This window comes from Cyprinus carpio, chromosome B17, assembly GCF_018340385.1.
Source record: "Cyprinus carpio isolate SPL01 chromosome B17, ASM1834038v1, whole genome shotgun sequence".
Taxonomy (NCBI): Eukaryota; Metazoa; Chordata; class Actinopteri; order Cypriniformes; family Cyprinidae; genus Cyprinus; species Cyprinus carpio.
Window position 1 is genome coordinate 3,089,696 of NC_056613.1, and position 21,614 is coordinate 3,111,309.

General features: G+C 37.9%; 3 protein-coding genes across 4 annotated transcripts in view; 2 read left to right on the top strand and 1 right to left on the bottom strand.

Moving 5' to 3' along the window:
* The window catches only part of syne1b (spectrin repeat containing, nuclear envelope 1b), a 108,145-nt gene extending 107,142 nt beyond the window's left edge, over positions 1-1,003 (bottom strand). Inside the window, 1 exon segment of the mRNA XM_042743048.1 lies at positions 812-1,003. Coding sequence (XP_042598982.1) covers positions 812-878 — 67 coding nt within the window. The 5' untranslated portion in view covers positions 879-1,003.
* Positions 1,004-3,242: 2,239 nt separating this feature from the next.
* myct1b (myc target 1b) lies at positions 3,243-5,145 on the top strand. Its single transcript, XM_019120072.2, has 2 exons — positions 3,243-3,375; positions 3,884-5,145. Exons 1-2 carry the CDS (start codon positions 3,321-3,323, stop codon positions 4,399-4,401), a joined length of 573 nt encoding a protein of 190 aa, XP_018975617.1. The 5' UTR covers positions 3,243-3,320; the 3' UTR covers positions 4,402-5,145.
* A 2,566-nt stretch (positions 5,146-7,711) lies between these two features.
* LOC109107443 (tubby-related protein 4-like) lies at positions 7,712-21,607 on the top strand. 2 transcript variants are annotated; one of them, XM_042743001.1, is made up of 16 exons: positions 7,712-7,865; positions 8,700-8,995; positions 9,945-10,214; positions 10,573-10,701; positions 11,397-11,558; positions 11,711-11,891; positions 12,570-12,677; positions 12,953-13,119; positions 14,012-14,236; positions 14,318-14,552; positions 14,666-14,828; positions 15,008-15,149; positions 15,596-15,689; positions 15,785-15,928; positions 16,023-19,492; positions 19,875-21,607. In XM_042743001.1, the coding sequence occupies exons 2-16, from the start codon at positions 8,975-8,977 to the stop codon at positions 19,989-19,991; spliced, it is 5,628 nt and encodes a 1,875-aa protein (XP_042598935.1). In that variant the 5' UTR covers positions 7,712-7,865; positions 8,700-8,974; the 3' UTR covers positions 19,992-21,607. The 2 variants fall into 2 exon arrangements, with proteins under 2 accessions (XP_042598935.1, XP_042598936.1); XM_042743002.1 differs by having other exon boundaries at positions 14,666-14,810.
* Positions 21,608-21,614: the final 7 nt, after the last annotated feature.

Below are 21,614 nucleotides of genomic sequence, written 5' to 3' on the forward strand. Positions count from 1 at the left end.
CGTTTCATATGACACGACAGAGTGCTCCACCTTATCATAAAGAATATCAATATCATCCAAGTAAGAAAGGTCAAACAAAACTATACCCCCTCCATGGCAACACAAGAGTTAGAAAAGGGCCTTTGTCAAGGACAACTTCCTGTAAGTAAAAACAATGATGACCTTCACAGGCTAAAGTATTTTAAACACAAATCTAATCCCCAAAGATTCTTTTATCAATTTTCTTTGCAAAAAAACAACAACAACCATTACTAGGGCAATTTAACAATGCAGCTCTTTGTACTTAGATTACATGGCTTCTGTGCTATTTTAACTAAATTACCTATTTATTTCAGCACCGAGCATACAAAATTAGGTGCAAAAATACGCAGAAAGCATCACGACACAAATAGATCCTCTATTCCTGTTTAAAAGGGGAGAAAAACAATTTGTCCTCAAGCACTGCAGCACACAACCTGTCAATCTGAACCATCAGCTGATAAACCAAGGCGTCCATAAGCCATCATAATGAAAGTACATGATTCCCTCAGGACATTTCTGTGTTTGCAACACTGCCATAAGAGTAACATAACCTGCATATGATGTCAACATTAGTTTAAAGATAAATGGACGGACACACACAGCCATTATGTAAAGCATCAATATTGATTTCTCAAGTGGGTAAATTCCTGTCAAATGTGGTGCATTTGTGTAACAAGAGGCATCTGGCAAACTCTTGGTGTGAAGGCACTGAATCAGCAAAATTCCCCCTGACTCATAGAGCTAGAGGACAGCTGTGGGAGGTAAAGAACAGAAATACAGCATCACCTACCTTGCAGCCTCTGCATCACATTCATAATGTCCTTGCTGGACCGTCCGAAAGGGCTGAGGGAAGCCATGGTCCCTCTCTACAGTCCTGTGCTCCTCTGACACCGGATCTCTCATGCAGTCGGCACAGTAGACAGAAGATATTGCACTACTTTCTTAAGGGGACATCCCCATCTGCCCCTCCTACAACTCTCTCTTCCTCTTGCTGCCTCTCTCTCTCTCTCTCTCACTCACTCACTCACTGATGCAGGAACTCCAGGAGCTTGATGTGGCCCAATAGAAAAGCAGGTTTCATATAGGTGCTCGCCCAAGTAGTCGACCAATCAGAAGTCCTCTTCTATCTACAATCAGTGAACCGAGAAAGAAAAGTAGCAGGGTGTCAGAACAAAATCACATTGTAAAAAATACTAACAGGTTTAGCTTAAGCCAGATTTATACATTAATTATGAAAAAAAATATATGGTTGCAGACAAAATCAGTCTTAACAATTTTAGTACCCTAACTTTCAGTTAGCTGCCAAAGCAACATTTCTAATTTTCATTAGGTTTTTCATATAATATTTATATTTTATTTCAGCTTTATTTCTATTACTAGTTTGAGATTTAGTTAACAGTTACAACACTGCCACAGAAGAAATAGTCATGCAGGCATGAAGGTGAATAAATGATGACAAAATTTTCATTTTTGCATGAACTGTCCCTTTAAGCATGCAACCTTGTTGATGAATGACAAAGAAAAGTCATTTTTAAGAGTCAGCTCAATCAGAAAACTGCACATTTTAATTTTTACAGTTCATTAAACTTCATTGTGTTTCTATGTCTTGCTGCACATGCACGTTTGTACACAGACCACGCCCCTTTTACTTCACTAAAGTTGTTATTATTTGTTAGTCTAATGATAATAACAATCTATGGACTTATTGACTGATTACTATTATATTAAAAAATAGCTAGTCAATAATTAAAGAAGTGCTTGCCCACCAGGGATAACATTTAATCTTATATGGTGTATTGCACGTAAAATGCATGATAAGTTAGATTTGTATGTATATTAAACAGTCAAAGTTATGCACGTAACTAAGTGAAGACAACAGAAACTCAGCAACAAGATATATATCTGCAGTCAAAAGCATGCTTACAGATTACACAGGAAATCTACTGCGCACATTTCCAAGAAAACCAGCCCTGATCTATCAGAATACAGATTCTTTCGTTTTGTAAAGGTGTTCATTTAAAGTGCGTGTATTACCCTGAGCATATGACGCTTCCTTCCCCGCAGAGCTCTTGCGTCTCATGTGATGATAGTGCAGCTCTGTTAGAAGGGTTGCTATGGAAACCTTTAAACAATGTTGCAAGGCCGTGTTACTTCATGTGATCTTTACCGCCACCTATCGGTGTTACAGGGAACACCAAGGGGGCGTTTACACAGGGAGCGTTCACGTGTTCAAAACATCAGAGCTCAAAGCGATAAAACAGAACGCAATCTGTTATATAGAACGACAGATAAATGATAGAACGATAGATAGATAAATAGAACGAACGACAATGTTAGATAAAAGTGCTACTGCCATCACATGCTCATTTAATGAGTCACAATTTATTTCTATTAGATAACAGTGTTAAAGCTCAGGGATCTTTAAAACAGTTTAAAAAGTCCTGACATTGTGTGGATTAGAATAAGGTGACAAAATGTATTGTATTTATAATATCTATTCATATACTGTATATACTTTTATACAGACAGACAGACAGACAGACAGATAGATAGATAGATAGATAGATAGATAGATAGATAGATAGATAGATAGATAGATAGATAGATAGATAGATAGATAGATAGATAGATAGATAGATAGATAGATAGATAGATAGATAGATAGGGCCACTAGCTACATCACAGGCTACATGGTTCAATAATGACATCTGCTGGCCATTCCTGTTTTTTGTATTAAACTCAGAGCATGGATGTCCTCCTATTGTTTTAGGACTAAATTATGAAACATACAGTGATATGCCAGAAGGTACAGATACTGGGGCAGTAAGGAAATCCCCTCTGACAGCTGAGAAATTATCACCTGGGGGCGTTTTCATTTTCTTTTGGGAACTGTGTCAAATCAAAACTTGAGAAATGTATTGTTCAGTTTTATCTAACACAAGTATTTGTTTAGTTTTACTCAATCTCAAAACAAATCTACAGCAAAAGAGGAAAATTCAAGTGCTGAAAGGTGTAAGTTGGTCAATTATAATATAATGGGGTGAAGAAGCCATTGTGTTGTATCCACTGAAAAGAAGGAAATGATGCAAGAGGAAACAGCCTTGTTCCTCTGGATTTCTGTCCTGAACTGATAAGCCTAGCACTTGCTAATTATACAAGTAAAGAGGCAGGAAGAATGACGACAAAGTTTCCTTTCATGCAAACAAAAAAGTGCCATAATCCCTGAGAAATACAGTGAACAGTTCCTGTGGGCTCGGAGTGAGAGTTTGCTGCATGTTGACACGCTTCTGCTAACTATTATGGCTTCAAATGAAACAAATGGGATTTGGGAAATACTTAAACCTATTGATTTTGGTAAGAATCGTTATGCATTTGTTTTACTAGTTTGCTTCAGTTGGCTTAGTGTAAATTTTACTTTTATACCTATATAAACTGTGTGCAAATAGAATTTCAGAATGGATTGTAGAAATCAATAATATACTTTTTTTTTTTATTATTTTCCCAGCATTGTTAATTTGTTCTGACTGTAGATTATATAAAGTTATGCATGCATGCATTTAAAAATAAATGTATAGATACAATTTTAATTTTAGAAATGGCTAGTAATTTTGACAAATAATTATAAAGAAATGGAAAGTAACACATTAAATTAAACATGAAATATTTAAGTAGAAAGACTGAAATATTTACTTGTAAAACTAACTTCAGTAATGTTTCATTTACAACTTAAAAAAAATTTTTTTGGTGTGCGTGTATAAATTTAAGTGAACATTGAACTCAATTATTCAATATGTATTTAAGATTGTATTTAGTATATAATATTAACAATATATCCTCAAATTTCAAAAACCTTTCCATCCAGAGGAGCTCATCCTGGCATTCTGCTTGTCGATATTAATTGGTCTGCTCATCGGGATCTTGATTTTCCTCCTCCTTACATGGATGTCAAGACGGAGAGCTTCTGTCAGGATCACCAGACGTCAAACCCCGTCGTCAGAATCTAAAGGCTCACGTAATCAGCACTGCCACCTCAGACACTACAAGAGTCACGGCTTCAACAAGAACAGTGAATCTGCGGCAAGAGCGGTTTTGACCCTCCACAGACAGACCTCCGTAGACCCCAATGAGCTGCTGGGTAGAAGCCCTAGCTTTCAGAATTCCACTTTTCGGCCGCCACCAAAAAAGACTAAGAAGACCGGTGATGAAACAGAGGATGATAACCAAGCTGAATTACTTCCTAACATAACAGATCCATTTAGTGCAGAACCAGCAGAGTCCTTCTGGCTGGGGAAGGGCAGTCTAAGAGGTTTCCTACCCAGACAGACTCCACCACCTGCTTATGACAGTGTCATCCAGATCTTTCAAGAGTCCTGTACCTGACTGCACTGTGATAAGACACAAAGGACTTGCAAAGGATTGTACATAAATCCCAAAACATGGATAAAACATGACAAAAGGGGGAAAAAAATAAACGAAAGGCTTGTTCTGATTTGACAGGGATCCTGATTTAACACTCATCTGCATTATGGGTAACACTGTACAATAAGGTGCCATTAGTTAGTGTTAATGCGTTACATTTATTAGTATTCTTTAATCTTTGTTAACGTTAGGTAATTAAAACACCACTGTTCATTGCTAGCTCATGTCAGCTCAGCTTCATTAAAAAATAATAATAAATACAAGAGATATGTCTGATTTATATAATTTACAGATGCTTTTATCCAAAGAAGTAAGCTGTTCGTCAAAGAGTCAACAATAGTCATGCTACACAATGCCAAGTTTCTTAGACAAGTAGTTTAATATGTATATGTTGAAATTAACATTCACTAAGACTAATAATTGCTTTAAAAATATTTTTATTGTTAGGTTATGTTATCTAATTAATGTTAACAAATTGAACCTTATTGTAAAGTGTAACCCTTTCATGCAGTGGTGTAAAAGTGTTGAATTGAATTATTTTTGTGTTTCTTAGGATGAACCTGGTAATTAAAAATAACAGATGCTTTAGTGCATCTAAATCTTTACGTTCTCTTGTCACTGTTGGTTTGGGGTGTTTAATTATTGAATTGAAGCAGTGAAGTAAAGCAAAGCACAAATAAAAGACTAACTAATGCTGAAAAAAAATATGTGATTATCGCATCTTTAGCAACGAGTTTCACAAAGTATTCAACAGTTTTGATCAATGTGACACATGGCTGACACCACGGTACAGAATGATTGCTGTATTCACATACCACAGTACTGTACTACATACTACATAAGTACTCCACAATCCACAATACATTTATAAAAAACATCATGGCAATTTCATGGTAAGTTAAAGAATATTGTACAAAAGTAGCCCATACACACGGCATGAAAGTACAGAAGCAGACCTCCTGGGAATCTTTTCAATATGGTATTGTTCTCAATGCCTTTCCAGAGATGAAAGTGAAGTACTGTATCTCTCCTGAGTCTTGCTGCAGTACAGTATGTCTTGAAAAAGCACAAAAGTGCTGGAGAAACTCATTTTCACTGACAGAAAACAACATTTACAATCATCAGTACAAAAACTGTAAATAACATAGAAAAAGCTATGAAGCACAACAGATTCAAAACAAAAAGTCCCTTTCTATAAATTTGTAGTGATAACAAAAATCTTTAAGTTCAGACTTACCGTGACCTTTGAGGTAGCCTACATCTGTGCTGTGCTACAAAAGAGCGCAGTAATAATCGATACACTTTCAAATAAATAATTTTCTTATTAATTAAGGCTGGGTATAAACACCTGCAAGGTACCAGCAATCCAAGTTAAATAATTAATTAAAATATACGCTAATTAAATTATTTATAGACAGAGGGCATTGCTAGGATTTCTGATTCATCATCAAAAAAATGCTGGCCGCTGCAATAACAATTTTGTGTTGTTTACTGTCTGTAACAAAACCGAAACACCTCAGAACACCTGTTTCATTGTTTCTGTTGTAGGGACATTTTATGCATGATATAGCATAAGATCATTTTTACAGAACCTGTATTGTAGGACACTTGTCTCAGAGCTGGTCAGATAGTTCATTTGCACAGTATGTAGTATGCACACTGAATTTGCTCCACCATAGTACAAGCCAATAGCCATCGAGCGCGGGCTGTGAAGGAGCCCGACTGAAGGGATCGGTGTTTTGAGCCTGAACTTGTTTGTGAATCAACTGAACATTATTAAAATGAACTGTTATTATACTTAGACTGTAGTTTACACAAGGCCTTAAACGGGTCATATGATGCGATTTCAAATTTTCCTTTCCTTTGGAGTGTTACAAGTTCTTGGTGAATAAAGAAGATTTGTAAAGTTGCAAAGACTAAAGTCTCAAATCCAAAGAGATATTCTTTATAAGAAGAATTCTCATTCTTTATGAGACTCGTCACATGTGGTTGCTCCAAGCAAAAGGTACGCTCCTGCGTAGAATCCGCCCGCTGCATCGTTCTCAAGCCACCCGCCTCTGCTCACTCAAGCGAAACTACTTTGTTTTTGCCTTCCAAAAGAAAACACGACTAGAAATCATGTTTATATCACGTTTATAATGGGTTTTATGTTTATGTCTCATCGCTCCAGCCGGACAGGGCATCACAATAGGGGAAGTCGTGGCCTAATGGTTAGAGAGTCGGACTCCCAATCGAAGGGTTGTGAGTTTTATGTTTAGTGCATGTACAGTTCTCTCTCCACCTTCAATACCATGACTTAGGTGCCCATCAAGGCATCGAACCCCCAACTGCTCCCCGGGCGCCGGAGCATAAAAGGCTGCTCACAATGTGTGTTCACAGTGTGTGTGTGTGTTCACTTCTGTGTGTGTGCACTTCGGATGGGTTAAATGCAGTATCAAGCACGAATTCTGAGTATGGGTCGTCACTCACTCAATATGTTAAGAGGCGTAACATTTCCATTACACGCTTGAGGCATTCGGCCAATCACAACATGCTGGATAGCTGGCCAATCACAGCACACTTCGCTTTTCAGACCAATGAGCTTTGTAAAAATCGACACTTCAGAAGCCGGGGCATAGAGGAGCAACAATAATGTACAGTATGTGGAAAATAATGTTTTTTGTTTTTTTTACTTTAAACCACATAAACACATTTCATTACACCAGATACACAAAATAATGTTCTTTTTAGCAGCATCATATGACCCCTTTAATAAAATGATTTCAGCATTTTAGGAAACTGATGGAAAAAAATCGTTTGCGTCAATGATTCAGTGACTCATTCACCTGTAAAACGATACACCGAACAAAACTTTTTGTTGAACAGGAAGCATAGCAGCTATGTATTTAAGCAACCACGTATGAAGAATTTGTGTTTTAAAATGTTTTTTTTTTTTTTGTAATGGATGACAAAACACTGGCGACAAGAGAAATGCGGGTAAAAATGATCAAAACAACTTGAGATATCACTGAGATGAAAGAGAGTTTTGAATCATATATTATTCTAGTAACTTGCTTTAATAGTAGGCCTACAGTCTTTAAAATGTGTGCTTTCTTTTCTTACTAAACCTTTGCATTATTCAGTTTCCTGCATCTTAATAGGTATGGCAAAATAAGAGTGAAGACTGGTGATTTATATCAGTCCAGTTGCCTGTAAACCGCATTTGTTGTACCCTATAGTATCTGGATGGGGTTGGCAGTCATGTGATCCACAGCACCATTCCGTCAGAGCGCGGGTTGCCTTCGCACGCCGAAAAATCCCTCATTCAGGGATTATTTTGCGCCAATGCACAGCATCCCGCTGCATTGACTTTAATGTTCTGTGAGGTAAAATCTGCCATGAGCATCTGGCTACCATTTAGACGCATTGAGAGCGAGTTGATAGAGGTGAGTTTGCTGATACAAATGAATGCAGAATTTTTATTTTATTACTCTAATTAATTGTTTTCGTGTTGGCTCACATTGTTCTCATTTTATTTCTTTGGAATGTCACAGTGATAGTCAATGTTGTATACTGGATGGTTGTGTAATTATATCACGAGTGTAGGTGGCAACCATAGTTGATGGATTTATTCTAAACTGCATCCAGTTTAATTACCTTAATTACCTGCCACAATTCTTATATAAGCAGATGTGTGAAACTGAGCTAGTTATGATTCGACAGCCCTATATGGATATTTTTATATTGATTGTATAGTAGTTTATCAGTGAGATTGTTTTAAACGAAATTGAATATATATATTGTTAAGCCTAAGAGAAACGCTTGGAAAAAAATTATATTTCTATTGGAAATGAGAAAATATACAGTTATGGAGTCTTAGGTTGGGTGTCATTAAAATTCAGCCATCATCACATCCCTGTTGCCATGACGCCTGTGAGCTGCCTCATCCTTAGCTGTGCATATATTTTTTTTTTTTTTGTTTTTTTGTTTTTTTTGCGCGTATGCATGCTTTTTAATACAGATGCTTCGATGCATAATTTCTGTTGCGTTATTCTGAGTATAAAGCATGAATTGCAGGGGCTTTAAACGTCCTGTGACGTAATGGGGACCAATGTCAACTCAAGTGTGGGTGCAGACAGAGAAATGAAATGCTTTTAAATGATTCTGCATGCAGAGCTTGTCTCATCATAGGTGGCTTTTTCTTGCTTTTCAATTCAAATTATATGTGGCTTTTTCATTTAAATAAATACATTTGCGTGTGTGTGTTTTTCTTTGCATAGAAATCCTGGACTACCGAAGACTGAAAGCTGGTTTTGAATAATGAGGATAAACTGCAATAGGCCTTGACTTTTGATTAAGACGTAATTCACAATATTTTGTTGAACAGAAATAGAACAGACTGCATTGCTCATAGTCACAGACTATAATGGCCTGATATTAGTCACACTTTTTCTTAAGACACATCTGCAGTTAAGCATTCTCAGGTTGAACTGCAAATTTTTTGAATAAGCAAGCAAAATGGAGCACTCCTTCAAAGACGGAATTCGGACCAATAATGTCCAGGGACTATGAAGAGGTGAGTATTTTCAGACACTACATTTTGCATTCTGTTTTCTGGTGCATCGAAAGCATATGTGTTCTTTAATACAGTAGTAGTTCATTTTGGAAACAGAAATCTGACAGATAATGTCAAATAGTTCTAATAGTTATAAGTATTAGGCCTGTTTTTGCCATTTTTATGGTATTAGATGTGATTTGTCAGGTTTATTTAAAGGTAAAGTGTGTGATTTCTGTGCCACTAGCAACACAAAATTGAATTGCAAAAATAATGAAAATATTTTTCAAACAGGCTGCTAGTTTTCAGATCCAACTATTAATGGCTTACATATCTCTTGCATGTTACATTTTTTTTAGCAGAAGGCATTTTAACATTAAACTAATGCTGATTTACAATGGTGAAAGAAATGGTGACCAGTTACAGCATTTAAAATACACACTTTCACACTTTAAGGTTTTAACCTAAAATTTTGATTCGGAAGAAAAAATCACCATGCTTAAATTAATTTGAATTTTTTTATTTTTACTTATGCTTACTTTAATTTATTAGTTTAATATTATGTTTAAATTATTTTTATGTTAATCAGTTTGAATTGCCAATGTGTTTGAAATGACACAAAAGCTGTCACTGGGGTTGTACCCTTTTTAAAAGTTACATCTTTATACCTTATTTACCCCAAAAGGGTGCATATTAGTGCCTTAAAAGTACATATTAGTACCTAATGTGTACATATTATTACCGTGATGGTACATATTAGTACTATTAGTACCTTTTGAAAAGGTACTGCCTTAGTGACAACTTTTGTAAATTTTTTTCTTCCGAGTGTGTACAAATAAACTTGCCCTGCCTAACTACCTTTTTACTGAATGAATATGCACTAATATAACTTAATATTAATAACCATTAAAAATGACAGATTTGAAATATTTCAGCATTAACTCCCTCTCATCTCCCTCTATACCTGTAGCCTGGTCAGTCTGTAGGGATGTTGGCTGCGGTGGAACATGGTCCGGTCCTCTGCAGTGACTCCAACATCCTCTGCCTCTCATGGAAAGGGAGAGTTCCCAAAAGTGAGAAGGAGAAGCCGGTGTGCAGGAGGCGCTACTATGAGGAGGGCTGGCTGGCCACAGGGAACGCCAGGGGTGTTGTGGGTGTGACTTTCACGTCTAGTCACTGTAGAAGGGACAGAAATACCCCACAACGAATCAACTTCAATTTACGGGGTCATAACAGTGAGGTGGGAGTTTGCGTCTTCATTGTAAATCATTGTAAATTATAAGATTACTTCCAAAAAACGTATATTTTACTGTAAATTTACATGAAATGTCTTATTAGAACTATTATAGTTTTTCACGGGACTACCGTAGTACTTTTCATCTTTACCATCAAAATTCTGAGAATTTTTACAGTGTATGTTTTGATAAATTAAAGGATTTAACCTTATATGAGGTAAAACATTTCAGTCAAATCTAAGTTTATTCTAATTAGAGCTAAAATGACCATCTATTTGTCAATTTGCCATCCTGTGCATAAGTAGCATCTACTCCTGCAAAATTCTGCTAGAACTTCATTCCTATGGTGCTGTTCTTGAATAGGTTGTCCTTGTCAGATGGAATGAACCGTTTCAGAAGCTTGCAACGTGTGACATGGAGGGAGGGATATTTGTGTGGATCCAGTATGAAGGAAGATGGTCTGTAGAGTTGGTGAATGACAGAGGTGCTCAGGTATGTTAATATTTTGTGCTTATTTTTAATCTGTGCTGCATGTCAATGTATTTTCATGATATGTCAATATTCCTAAACTGCAAAAAAGCATGCATTATCTTAAATGCATTTTTAACCTTGTAAAGCCTAAAATATGAAATAATAGTCGTAAAATTGTATTTTATTATTTTTTAACAATGGAACATTTTATTGAACTTTTTATTGAACAAAATATTGAAAAATGTGTTTTTTTAATATGATATTTTAAAACATCAGGCTTTAATAGCTCATATGACAATATATAGCTCCTACTCGACAGACTATTAACTATCAATCAAATGAAAAGAAGCATGTAGTAGATTGTTTACAACAGGTCTTTCAGCAGTTTAGTTATTATTAATTTAGAGGTCTTAGAAATGTGTATATCAAAAATGATACAGCAGGATTTATAGGAAGACTATGTAAATAAAGTATGATATATTGATTAAATTATTTCCTTTTTCCATGCCACTTTCTCATGTTATTCATCACTGGGGATTATTGTTCAAAATTACTTTTAGTTATAAAACAGAATGTATTATTTAATTAGTCAATTTCTTAATATAAGTTCAGAAAAGATCATTTGATTCTGGCCCTTTTCTAATACAATCAAGACCATGAAAAGCAGTTATTATTCTAACGTGAACTGCTCAATGAACTGGTGGTTTGTCATCTAGGTGAGTGACTTCACCTGGTCACATGATGGTACACAGGCCTTAATCGCCTACAGGGATGGTTTTGTCCTGGTGGGTTCAGTGAGCGGTCAGAGACACTGGTCGTCTGAGATCAATCTGGAGAGCCAGATCACCTGTGGAATCTGGACCCCTGATGACCAGCAGGTAACTCTTTGCTTTGGCCTCATCAAACTGAGGCAAAAGTGCATTTGCTGTCAACAGGTTGTTTGCAAATGATGAAATGACTTGGACCGCTGCCCTTGGACCAATGCCTTAGTTTCCCTAATTTGGTGTTTGCATTCATTTAATCTCCTTAGGTGCTTTTTGGAACAGCAGACGGGCAAGTCATAGTGATGGACTGCCACGGCCGTATGCTTGCCCATGTTCTTCTGCATGAGTCAGATGGCATAGTCAGCATGTCTTGGAACTGCCCAAACTTCCTGGTGGAGGACAGCACTGAGAGCGATACAGACTCTGATGACCCTACTCCAGCTCAAGGTACTTTATACTCTTAAATAAAGTCAAATGTATTTGTTTAGCACTTTTCACAATACACATTGTTTCAGTGCAGCTCTACAGCAAATCGTGATGTTGATAATATCTTATCTTCATGCCTTATTTTCACATTTAGCAGATTAGCACTGGACGATAATATAATTTTGTGATTATACAAGCAATCAGTTAGTTGAAATATGCTATATACTGCAGTATATGGTGTGCTATATATATATATATATATATATATATATATATATATATATATATATATATATATATATATATATATATTGCGCTGAGTGAGTATTCTGTATGTATGCAGATGAAGTTGGACATACTTGTGTATATATAAAAAGCTAAATAAAAAGCTTTTTTTTAAAAAAAGTCTTTTTTTTACTGTATTCTTGAGTTTCTTAGCGATTACAAACTTTTGAGAATGCATAATTGGTATTTAAGACCAGTTCACTGCATAAATCATCCATTAATAAAAGAAAAGTGAAGCCTTATTGTGTTTTTCCAAGTACTGGTTCATAGAGTGTTTTCTAAAGAACCATAAAACTCTACTTTGGATCATATACAAAATGTTTATGCAAAGACATTTTTATGGACTTTGCAAGGCAGTGATGTGTATTTGACTTTCTGAATGTTATTAACTATAAAACCATGTTTCCTTTCAAGTGCAAAATCTCAAACCAATGCTCACGGTCAGCTTCATATCAGGAGACATTAGTTTGATGAACAACTATGATGACCTTTCACCTAACATTATACGCTCAGGACTGAAAGGTAAAACAGGGTTGTTTTTGCAATAAATAAATTACCAAGTATGTGTTTTATAACTGCTACAGGATGGTTTTTAACAGAATATTCCAAGTTATGTTTAACATAATGAGCATCTGTGGCATGCTGTTGATTACATTTTATAGTAACAAGGTTTTTCATGGTTTAGGAACTTCTGGTTATGCCTGCAGAGTAATTCAGTAAAAATAACCCAAAGTCCTGTTGATCCTCTGTGACAGTTCCTATCATACTGTAATCTGACTGGACATGTGTTTTTTCAGATGTGGAGGTACAGTGGTGCTCTCAGGGAGACCTGCTGGCAGTGGCCGGGATGGAGAGACACGGCCTGCCCGCTGACTCAGCCTGTGCCTCTTTAATGAGGAACGCCCTTGTCAAGTTTTACAATGTCCAAGGGGAACATATATACACTTTAGAAACTCCAGCCCAAGTGAGCTGTAACCAGTCATCATTTAACAGTTTAAGCATATATACTGTACACTATCAGTCAAAAGTTTGGAATAATTACGTTTTCTTGTTTGTTTGTTTGTTTGTTTGTTTTTTTATTTTGAAAGAAGTCTTTTATGCTTAGTAACCAAGGTTGCATTTTTCATCAAAAATACAGTAAAACTGTAATATTGTTAAATATTATTACAATTTAAGGCAATTGTTTTCCATTTGAAAATATTTAAAAATGTAATTTATTCCTGTAGTGGGAAAGCAAAATTTTGAGCATTATCACTTCAGTCTTCAGTGTCACATGATCCTTTAGAAATCATTCTGATATGCTGATTGGGTGCTGAATTATTAGTTTCAGCTGAATTATCAGTTTTTGCTGATTCATATTTTTGTGGGAGCAGTGATACATTTTTTCCAAGACTCTCTGATGAATAGAATGTTAAAAAGAACAACAATGGTTCACATTTGGCCCTTTTGAATGATTAAGTGTCCTTGCTGCATAAAAGTATTAACTCTTTTTTAAATAAATCTGTATATACCTTTTATACGTCTCTACATATTTTAATTTCTTTTTATAAATTTTTCACCGCAAACTTTTGAATAGTATAATAGTTTCCACAAAAATACAGAGCAGCAAAAGCTGTTTACAACGTTGATAATAATATTAAGCACCAAATCAGAAATAATTTGAATTACAAATTAATTTGAGTACATTTTTTTAAATGACATATTGATATTTAGCTTTGTTTCCCCCTTGCTGTCTCAGAACAGTACTGCGACCCATTTTATGTTATGTCTCAGCACATGAGAACCACTGATATAAACAACATCCTACATTAAATAATAAGTAAACTATATATAATCTAAATATCTTTTTATTTTAGAGGCCCATCACCACGATTTGCTGGGGTCACAGGGACTCGCGTCTGTTTCTGGCCTGCGGACCAGCCCTGTATGTAGTGCGTGTGGAGCACCGTGTGGCCAGCCTGCAGCTTCTGTGTCAGCAGGGCATTGCCAGTGCTCTTAAAGAGGAGAGAGATGTGGGAAAACTGAACATGCCTTCACTCCTCTGTTCCTATGTTACCACTGCTTTCATTCCAACTATCAAGGTACAAGAGAAGCAAGTAAAGTTTTTGATGTATGCTAATGTATGCATTGAACTAAGTGCATAATCTTTTACATCTCACCAGCCACCAATCCCTGATCCGAATAACATCCGAGACTTTGTGAGCTATCCAACAGCAGGGAATGAACGCTTGCACTGCACGATGAAACGTTCAGAGGAAAATCCAGAAGCAGGAAGCCCCTGTTATACCCTCTATCTGGAACACCTGGGAGGTTTGGTGCCTATTCTCAAGGGTCGTCGCATCAGCAAACTGCGACCGGAGTTTGTCATTATGGACCCAAAAATGGATGGTAAAGCAGGTACTGGTATATGCACTGTTGCTGATCATATACACTTTAAACTCAAGCTTAATGAGTACATGCATTGGTCTTTAATTTGCTGGTCTTTAATTTGATCTAATCTTGTCTTTCAGATGAGGTCTGTGTAAATGGGATGATCTCCTATATGACAGACAGCTGTAACTGCTCAGACTCAAGCGATATTGAGTTGAGCGATGAGTGGGTAGGGCGAAAGTCGCCCAAACTTTCTAGAGGAAACAGGTCTCCTAAGCTTCCTAGGTACTCTAAACATATAAGGTACTGTTGAATATACAATTCACACAATATTACAGGGTGCCTGAAACTTGAAAAAGAAATGTTTGTTCCTTCACAACCTTGACAAAACAATATACAGTAAATTTCTGAAAAACTTAAGTTAAAAAAAACAAATTTAAACTTGATAGCAAGTTAAATTTCATATTTGTTTTATTCTCTAGAATTAATATGGAATCAAGAAAGTCTCCTAAACTTGCCCAAACATCTCAAGAAATGTCTAGGTCTCCTAGATTACCAAAGAAGCCTTCAGTTCGGTCTCCGAGTCTTACTCGAAGAGAATTTCCAGTTGATGGCTTTAGTGAGGTACTTAACATCTTATTTGCAAGCTAATTTTGGCAATAATTTTATATTAATCTACTTGCCTAAAATTAATATGGGAAGTGTTTGTATTTATTGCCTCTGTCTACTTGATACTGAGTGAGATATTTGTCACATTTACTGCAGACACTTCATTTTCTTTAAACTCCTGCTTTGCTGAAGAGAAATGACAGTAAAACCAACTATGACAAGAATAGGGAACGTCGGTCCTGCAGTGCCACTGTCCTGCAGTGTTTAGCTCCAACCCTAATCAAACACACTTGAATAAGCTAATTAAGGTCTTCAGAATTACTAGGGCTACAGGCAGGTGAGGGTTTTTTCAAGGTTTGAGCTAAACTCTGCAGGACATCAGCACTCCATGACCGACGTTGCCTATCCCTGGACTATGACCTTGAATATTTTCTATGGCTATCACTTAATTTGCTTTGCAGCATAATTACTTGGCCCAGGTCACCTCTAACATTTGGGGAACAAAGTTTAAGATTGTAGGCCTTGCCTCATTTTTGCCAGCTAACTTGGGAGCAGGTATGTTGACAGGTTTTAAATTCAAAAAGTTTCACATAATTATTTTAAATAACACTCTAAATGCCTTTAAAATATGTCTTGACATGGTGTTCCAGTTATTTATAAAACTAGTTTGCTGCACCTGCAACCTCGTCAGATGACCATTTATTTGCCTGAGGTACGTAAAATATCCCTGGACTTCATGAGTCTGCCAGTCTTTAATCCCAATGTGTTCAGTGAAGATGAAGATGATTTACCTGGTAAGAATCAGTGGAACATTTTTTGTACATTTAGTCTCAGTATAGCTCAACTAAAACAAGAAAGAAATCTCAAGATGTTCTTGCTTATTTCTAGTTATGGGACCCTCAGGAGTGTCAGCCGACAATCCTCCTTGTACAGTTAATATCCCCATCGCTCCAATTCACAGCCCTGCTCAAGCCATGTCACCTACGCAGAGTATAGGCTTAGTGCAGTCTCTCCTAGCCAACCAGAATATTCAGCTTGATGTCCTTACCAATCCCACTGCCACTGCAGCAGCGGCAGCTGCAGCAGCAACAGCAGCCGCAGCGGCTAATGCAACAGCAGCAGCGGCTAATGCAACAGTATCTGAGCACAGTCAGGACACTGTGACAGCACAGTACACTGTGCCAACCAGATATTCCAACCCTGGACAGGTGATTTTCAGTGGACTGGAAATGAGTAATATCCTGAGTGGAACTCTTCCTCCTCCTCCACATCATCTGCCACAACAACCCCACCAACAACGTCAACAACAACAACAGCAACAAGACCATCAACAATCTAAATATCAACAGCAATTACAACCACAGCAGCAGCATCTGAAATTGCAACATCAATCACAGCAGCTGCATCAACAGTCGCTGCAGCAGCAACACATGCAACATCAGCAGCAACTGCAATCGCAGCAGCATCAACAACAACTGCAACAGCAGCATCAACAGCAACTGCAACAGCAGCATCAACAGCAACTGCAACAGCAGCATCAACAACAACTGCAACAGCAGCATCAACAGCAACTGCAACAGCAGCATCAACAACTGCAACAGCAGCATCAACAACAGTTACAACATCATCAACAGCAACTGCATCAGCAGCAAATGCAACAGCAGCAACTGCAACAGCAGCAACAACAGATTCAGCAGCAAGTGCAGCAGCATCAACAACAAATTCATCAACAACAATTCCAACATCAGCAGCACCAGTTGCAGATTCAGCATGAGCAAATGCAGCAGCAGCAGCAACAGATGCAACAACAGCAGCAACAAATTCGACAGCAAATACAAGAAATGAGACAGCAGCAGCAACAACTTCAACAGCAGCATCAACAAATACAGATGCAGCATCAACAAATGCAAAGACAGCATCATCAAATGCAGCAGCAGCTTAAAATGCAAATTTCCCTTCAACATCCACCTTCAGGGTATGCTACTCTATCCCTTCATCAGTTACAGCTAATGCCTCAAATTCCTCATCCAGACCAGCCTCCAGACAGACGAGAACATGTTCTACCTCTGAAGTTTCCCTCAAGACCACAGTCATTTATTGAAACTGACACCATTGAGATACAGATGCGCAAAGTAAACCCTCCACCACCATACCCAGGTACAGTGGTATCTGCTGCAGCTGCAGCACCCACTATGGCCCCTCCTGGTCTTCTTGTTAGCAATGAGAATGGCACTACACTGTCAACAGATCCATGTTTAACTAAGGATGAATTTTCTCTTCTCCCAATTAGCCTCCAGTACCCAACTCCACTAGGCTATGAAAGAATCACTACTTTTGACAGCAGCGGAAATGTCGAAGAGGTGTGTCGTCCAAGGAGACGTCATTTAAGGAACCAAAATGCCTATGGGATGCAAGAAATGGGCAGCTCCGCCACATTGAAAGTAACTTCATCTGAGAACAAGAAGGTCCAGTTGCCATACAGCTCAGCAACTCTTAGTCGCCTCTCAGTGCCTAGATATTCCATACCAAGCGGAGACCCACCACCTTATCCTGACACGTCTAGCCAAATGAACACAATCAGAAGTCCCACGCAAAGGATTGACAGCAGTTTGATTCATGCCACTTTGCGTCGTGATCGCAGGGAACCGACCCTGAAGGTTCCTCAAATGGTGGATACAGTGAGGACTCTACCAACTAAATCCAAAATGAATGGTTCCCTCACACTGTCCTATCAGCCAAGGATACCTACGACTTTGTATACATGCACTCAGTGTAGCAGTAATAGCAGCAGCACTAGTGTAAGTGTCACTGGTGGGGGCACCAACAGCAGTGGAATTGCTGGAGGAACTGTGGTGAGGCAAGACTTTCCACCTGGAAAAGGGACTCAACACAGCACGATTATTGTGCACTCCAAAAGTGCCTCGCCATTAGCCTCCCAGTCCTCCTATAATCTCCTGAGTCCCATTGACAACAGTAGAGACAGAACTGTCTATGTGAACTCTGCCTTTACGGAAGACGAGACACTAAGTCAGCAGTGCCATCTTGAAAAGTCAGTGCGGCATTTAACACTTGATGTCAATTTGACAGTCAAACGGCCTCCACCTTACCAATGGGACTCTCCTGCAGCAGAACAACTCTGGATACCTCAAGAGCAAAATTTATTGCCTGGACCTCCAGGACCACCACATAAGCCACCACCATTTTTACTTAGCCAACCACAGCACTTAGAAATGACGCGACTACCTTTTGTCCTTTCAACAAAGCCTCCCACCAGTCCCAGTTCTATGACCCTCCCTTCAGCCTATCAGTTATCCCTTTCACCTTTCCCATCAGTTGTAGGGCATGGTGGACCTCAACTACAGCCTTTGCAGAGTCCTGCACAATCATGTGGCCCCAGTGACATGGTAACATCTAGCCCTTTCAGCCAACAAGACTCAACTTTAGTCCTACCCCCAGGTTATCCTGCAAATTTGACCAATCTAGGTTGTTGCACTCTGCCTCCCATGTACCCAGGGACTAGCTCATGCAGCAACCTTCAGCTGCATCCAATGAGCTTGCATCCCTGGAGCACATACAGCACTTGTCCTCCCATGCCAGACCATTCCGCCACACTGCCCAGTAAGACCCATCAGGCCCTGGAGAAGCCGGTTCTCTCTCCACCTCCACAACCTCCACCTCCCCCACCACCTCCTCCTCCACCTCCTCTTCCTCCTCCTCCTCCACCCGTCGAGCTCTTGAACCATCAGAGCACCTCTGAGGTTGTTGCAGAATCTGGGGAGAGCTTTCAGGATCAGTCCTCTCTCAATGAGAGTCCACAAGGAGCAGAGAGGTTCAGCAAGAAGACACGTAAGAGGCTTGACAGTAGGGCAGAAGAGGCCAATATGTCTGGAGTTTCTGAAGGGAAATCCAAAAAAGAGAATCGCACACTCTCTGACTTCAATTCCCTGATCTCCAGCCCAAGACTTGGCAGCAGGGAAAAGAAGAAACCTAAAGGGCAGAAAGAGCCATTGAACAAGGCCAAGAAACTGAGTAGGACCTCCAATGAGTTCCAGGACAGCTCCGAGAGTGAGCCTGAACTCTTCATCAGTGGTGACGAGTTGATGAACCAAAGCCAGAGCAGCAAGAAAGGATGGAAGAGCAAACGCAATCTGCGTACAGCAAACGAACTTGAGGAAATCAAGTGTCGTAAAGCTAACGAGAGAGAGGATCGTAGTCTTGGCAGCCAAGGCTTTGTCTATGTCATGGCCAACAAGCAGCCATTGTGGAACGAAGCCACCCAGGTTTACCAGCTTGACTTTGGAGGACGGGTGACACAGGAGTCAGCCAAAAACTTTCAGATTGAGCTTGATGGACGCCAGGTAAATTATTTTATTTATTTGAGAAACCAGTTTGAAAATAATATTTTTGCAGTTCCATTTTGTGACACTAGGGGCAACGAAATTACACCTTTAACAAATATGCACCATACATAATCAGTAGCTTTGAGCAGTGGTTCGTAATTCAGGTCCTAGGGACCCCTTGCATGTCATTTTGCATGTCTCGCTTTTTTCACACATCTGATTCAGATCACCAGCTCATTAGGAGAGATCTCCATGAACTGAACTGTTTGTCAGTTAAGGGAGACATAGAAAATGTGCAAAGCAGGACCAGGATAAAGAACCACTGGCTTTGAGTAATAAACATCTACCCTGCAACAAGCAAACATTACCTTGCATCTAACCCCATAATTCTCTATTACAGGTAATGCAGTTTGGCAGAATCGATGGCAATGCATATATCCTGGATTTTCAGTATCCATTCTCAGCGGTACAGGCATTTGCTGTGGCCTTGGCCAATGTAACTCAGAGACTTAAATAAAAAACTCTCCAGCAATCTTGTCCTTGAGAACAGATGGACTGAAAAAGAATTTACAGTTAATTGCAGATTGTGAGAAATATTACATTCTCTGCTGCCATAACGTCTGTACAATGCCGGTAAGTAGGCGAGAGATCTGGTCACTCTCAGGCAGAGCGTACACAAGACGTAGACAGGTGGTCCGAAAATAGATGTAGTGCTTTAAAGTACCTTTTTGTTAACAAAGGTACAAGCTGATTTAAGGTTCCACCTAAAAGGTGGTTGGTATACATCTGAAAAAAAGTTAATATTTGTGTATTGATGGAATATTGTTTTATTTATTAATTCACTTTCATTGATTTTTTCCATGTATTTCATTAGCATATAATGGTGTGATTTAAATATAAAGATAATTACTAAAGGTGAATCTTAGACTTTTTTCCCCCTTTCGATTTCCCCACTTCCTTTTATGTTTGTACCAGAGATTTATGTGCCAAATCTGGATTTCCTATGTATAATCATTGTAAAGTGATTTTGACTATTGTCTGTGGTCAGTAACCAATGAAAATCTAGAGAGGATAAAACAAGTTATGTTTGAATGTTCTCATCCCGTGACTCACTTCCATGAAGTGAAACAGAGATAGTATATTCAAGTTATAATCATATTTTCCCAATTGTGCCACTATAATGAATGCATTTTTATGGTTTAAAAATCAGTTTAACTTTAAATTGAACGTTTTCTTCACAAAATGTCTTATGTTATATTGCATCATTTGCACACTGTGTTATGACAGTATCTCAGTAATGTCCTTTTTGAATGAATATTTGCTTTTTAATGTTAACAGTATCAGAAAAGTTTGAACAATTTTTAATTACTTTCAAATATATTATAATGTCATTGTCATGTAAGTGACATGACAGAAAAATGCTGTAGTTAGATGTACCTGAAAATGTATTCATATCGTCCATGACACTTTAGCACGAACTATATAGTATGCATTAATTCAGCCAAAAAATGTCTTATATCACTATATGAATCAAACTTAACACACTGTATATTATGCAATGAATGGGCTCTAAATGAAATCAAAAGTTGATATGTAGGAGGTTTTCTCATTCCTAAGTTAATTAGTCAACCTAAATTGCTTAGTTTGATTTATGTAAAGGGACATCTTTTAATAATTATATTTAATATTTGGTTTCAAATATTTCATGTATTAATATTCTGCATCTATATTTAATTGGTCTTATGGCAAATCAGCTAAATTGCTGATTTGTATGTTGTTGCTTAGTTTCTGATGGTTTCTAGTAATTTCTTTTTTAATCACATTTTTGTTGTAAGCCAAACAGTGGTTCAGAGTGGGGTAGTGATATGGTTGACGTTTTAAGCACTTCTTTGTTATTCTTGATGTTGTATGCTTTGATGATTTGCAGTTGCAGTTATTTCTAGCCACTTTGTACTGGGATATTCAGGCCCAGATTAAATTATGTGGAATGTGAGGCTTTAACTGTGCTTTATTGCTTAATTATTCTAATGTACATTTACCAAATGTAATTCAAGGGTGTCTCAGAAAAGCATTAGAATGTCTGTGCAGAGTAGGCTTAAAGTCATGAAATAAAATCAAACTAGTTTGATGAAATCTGTGT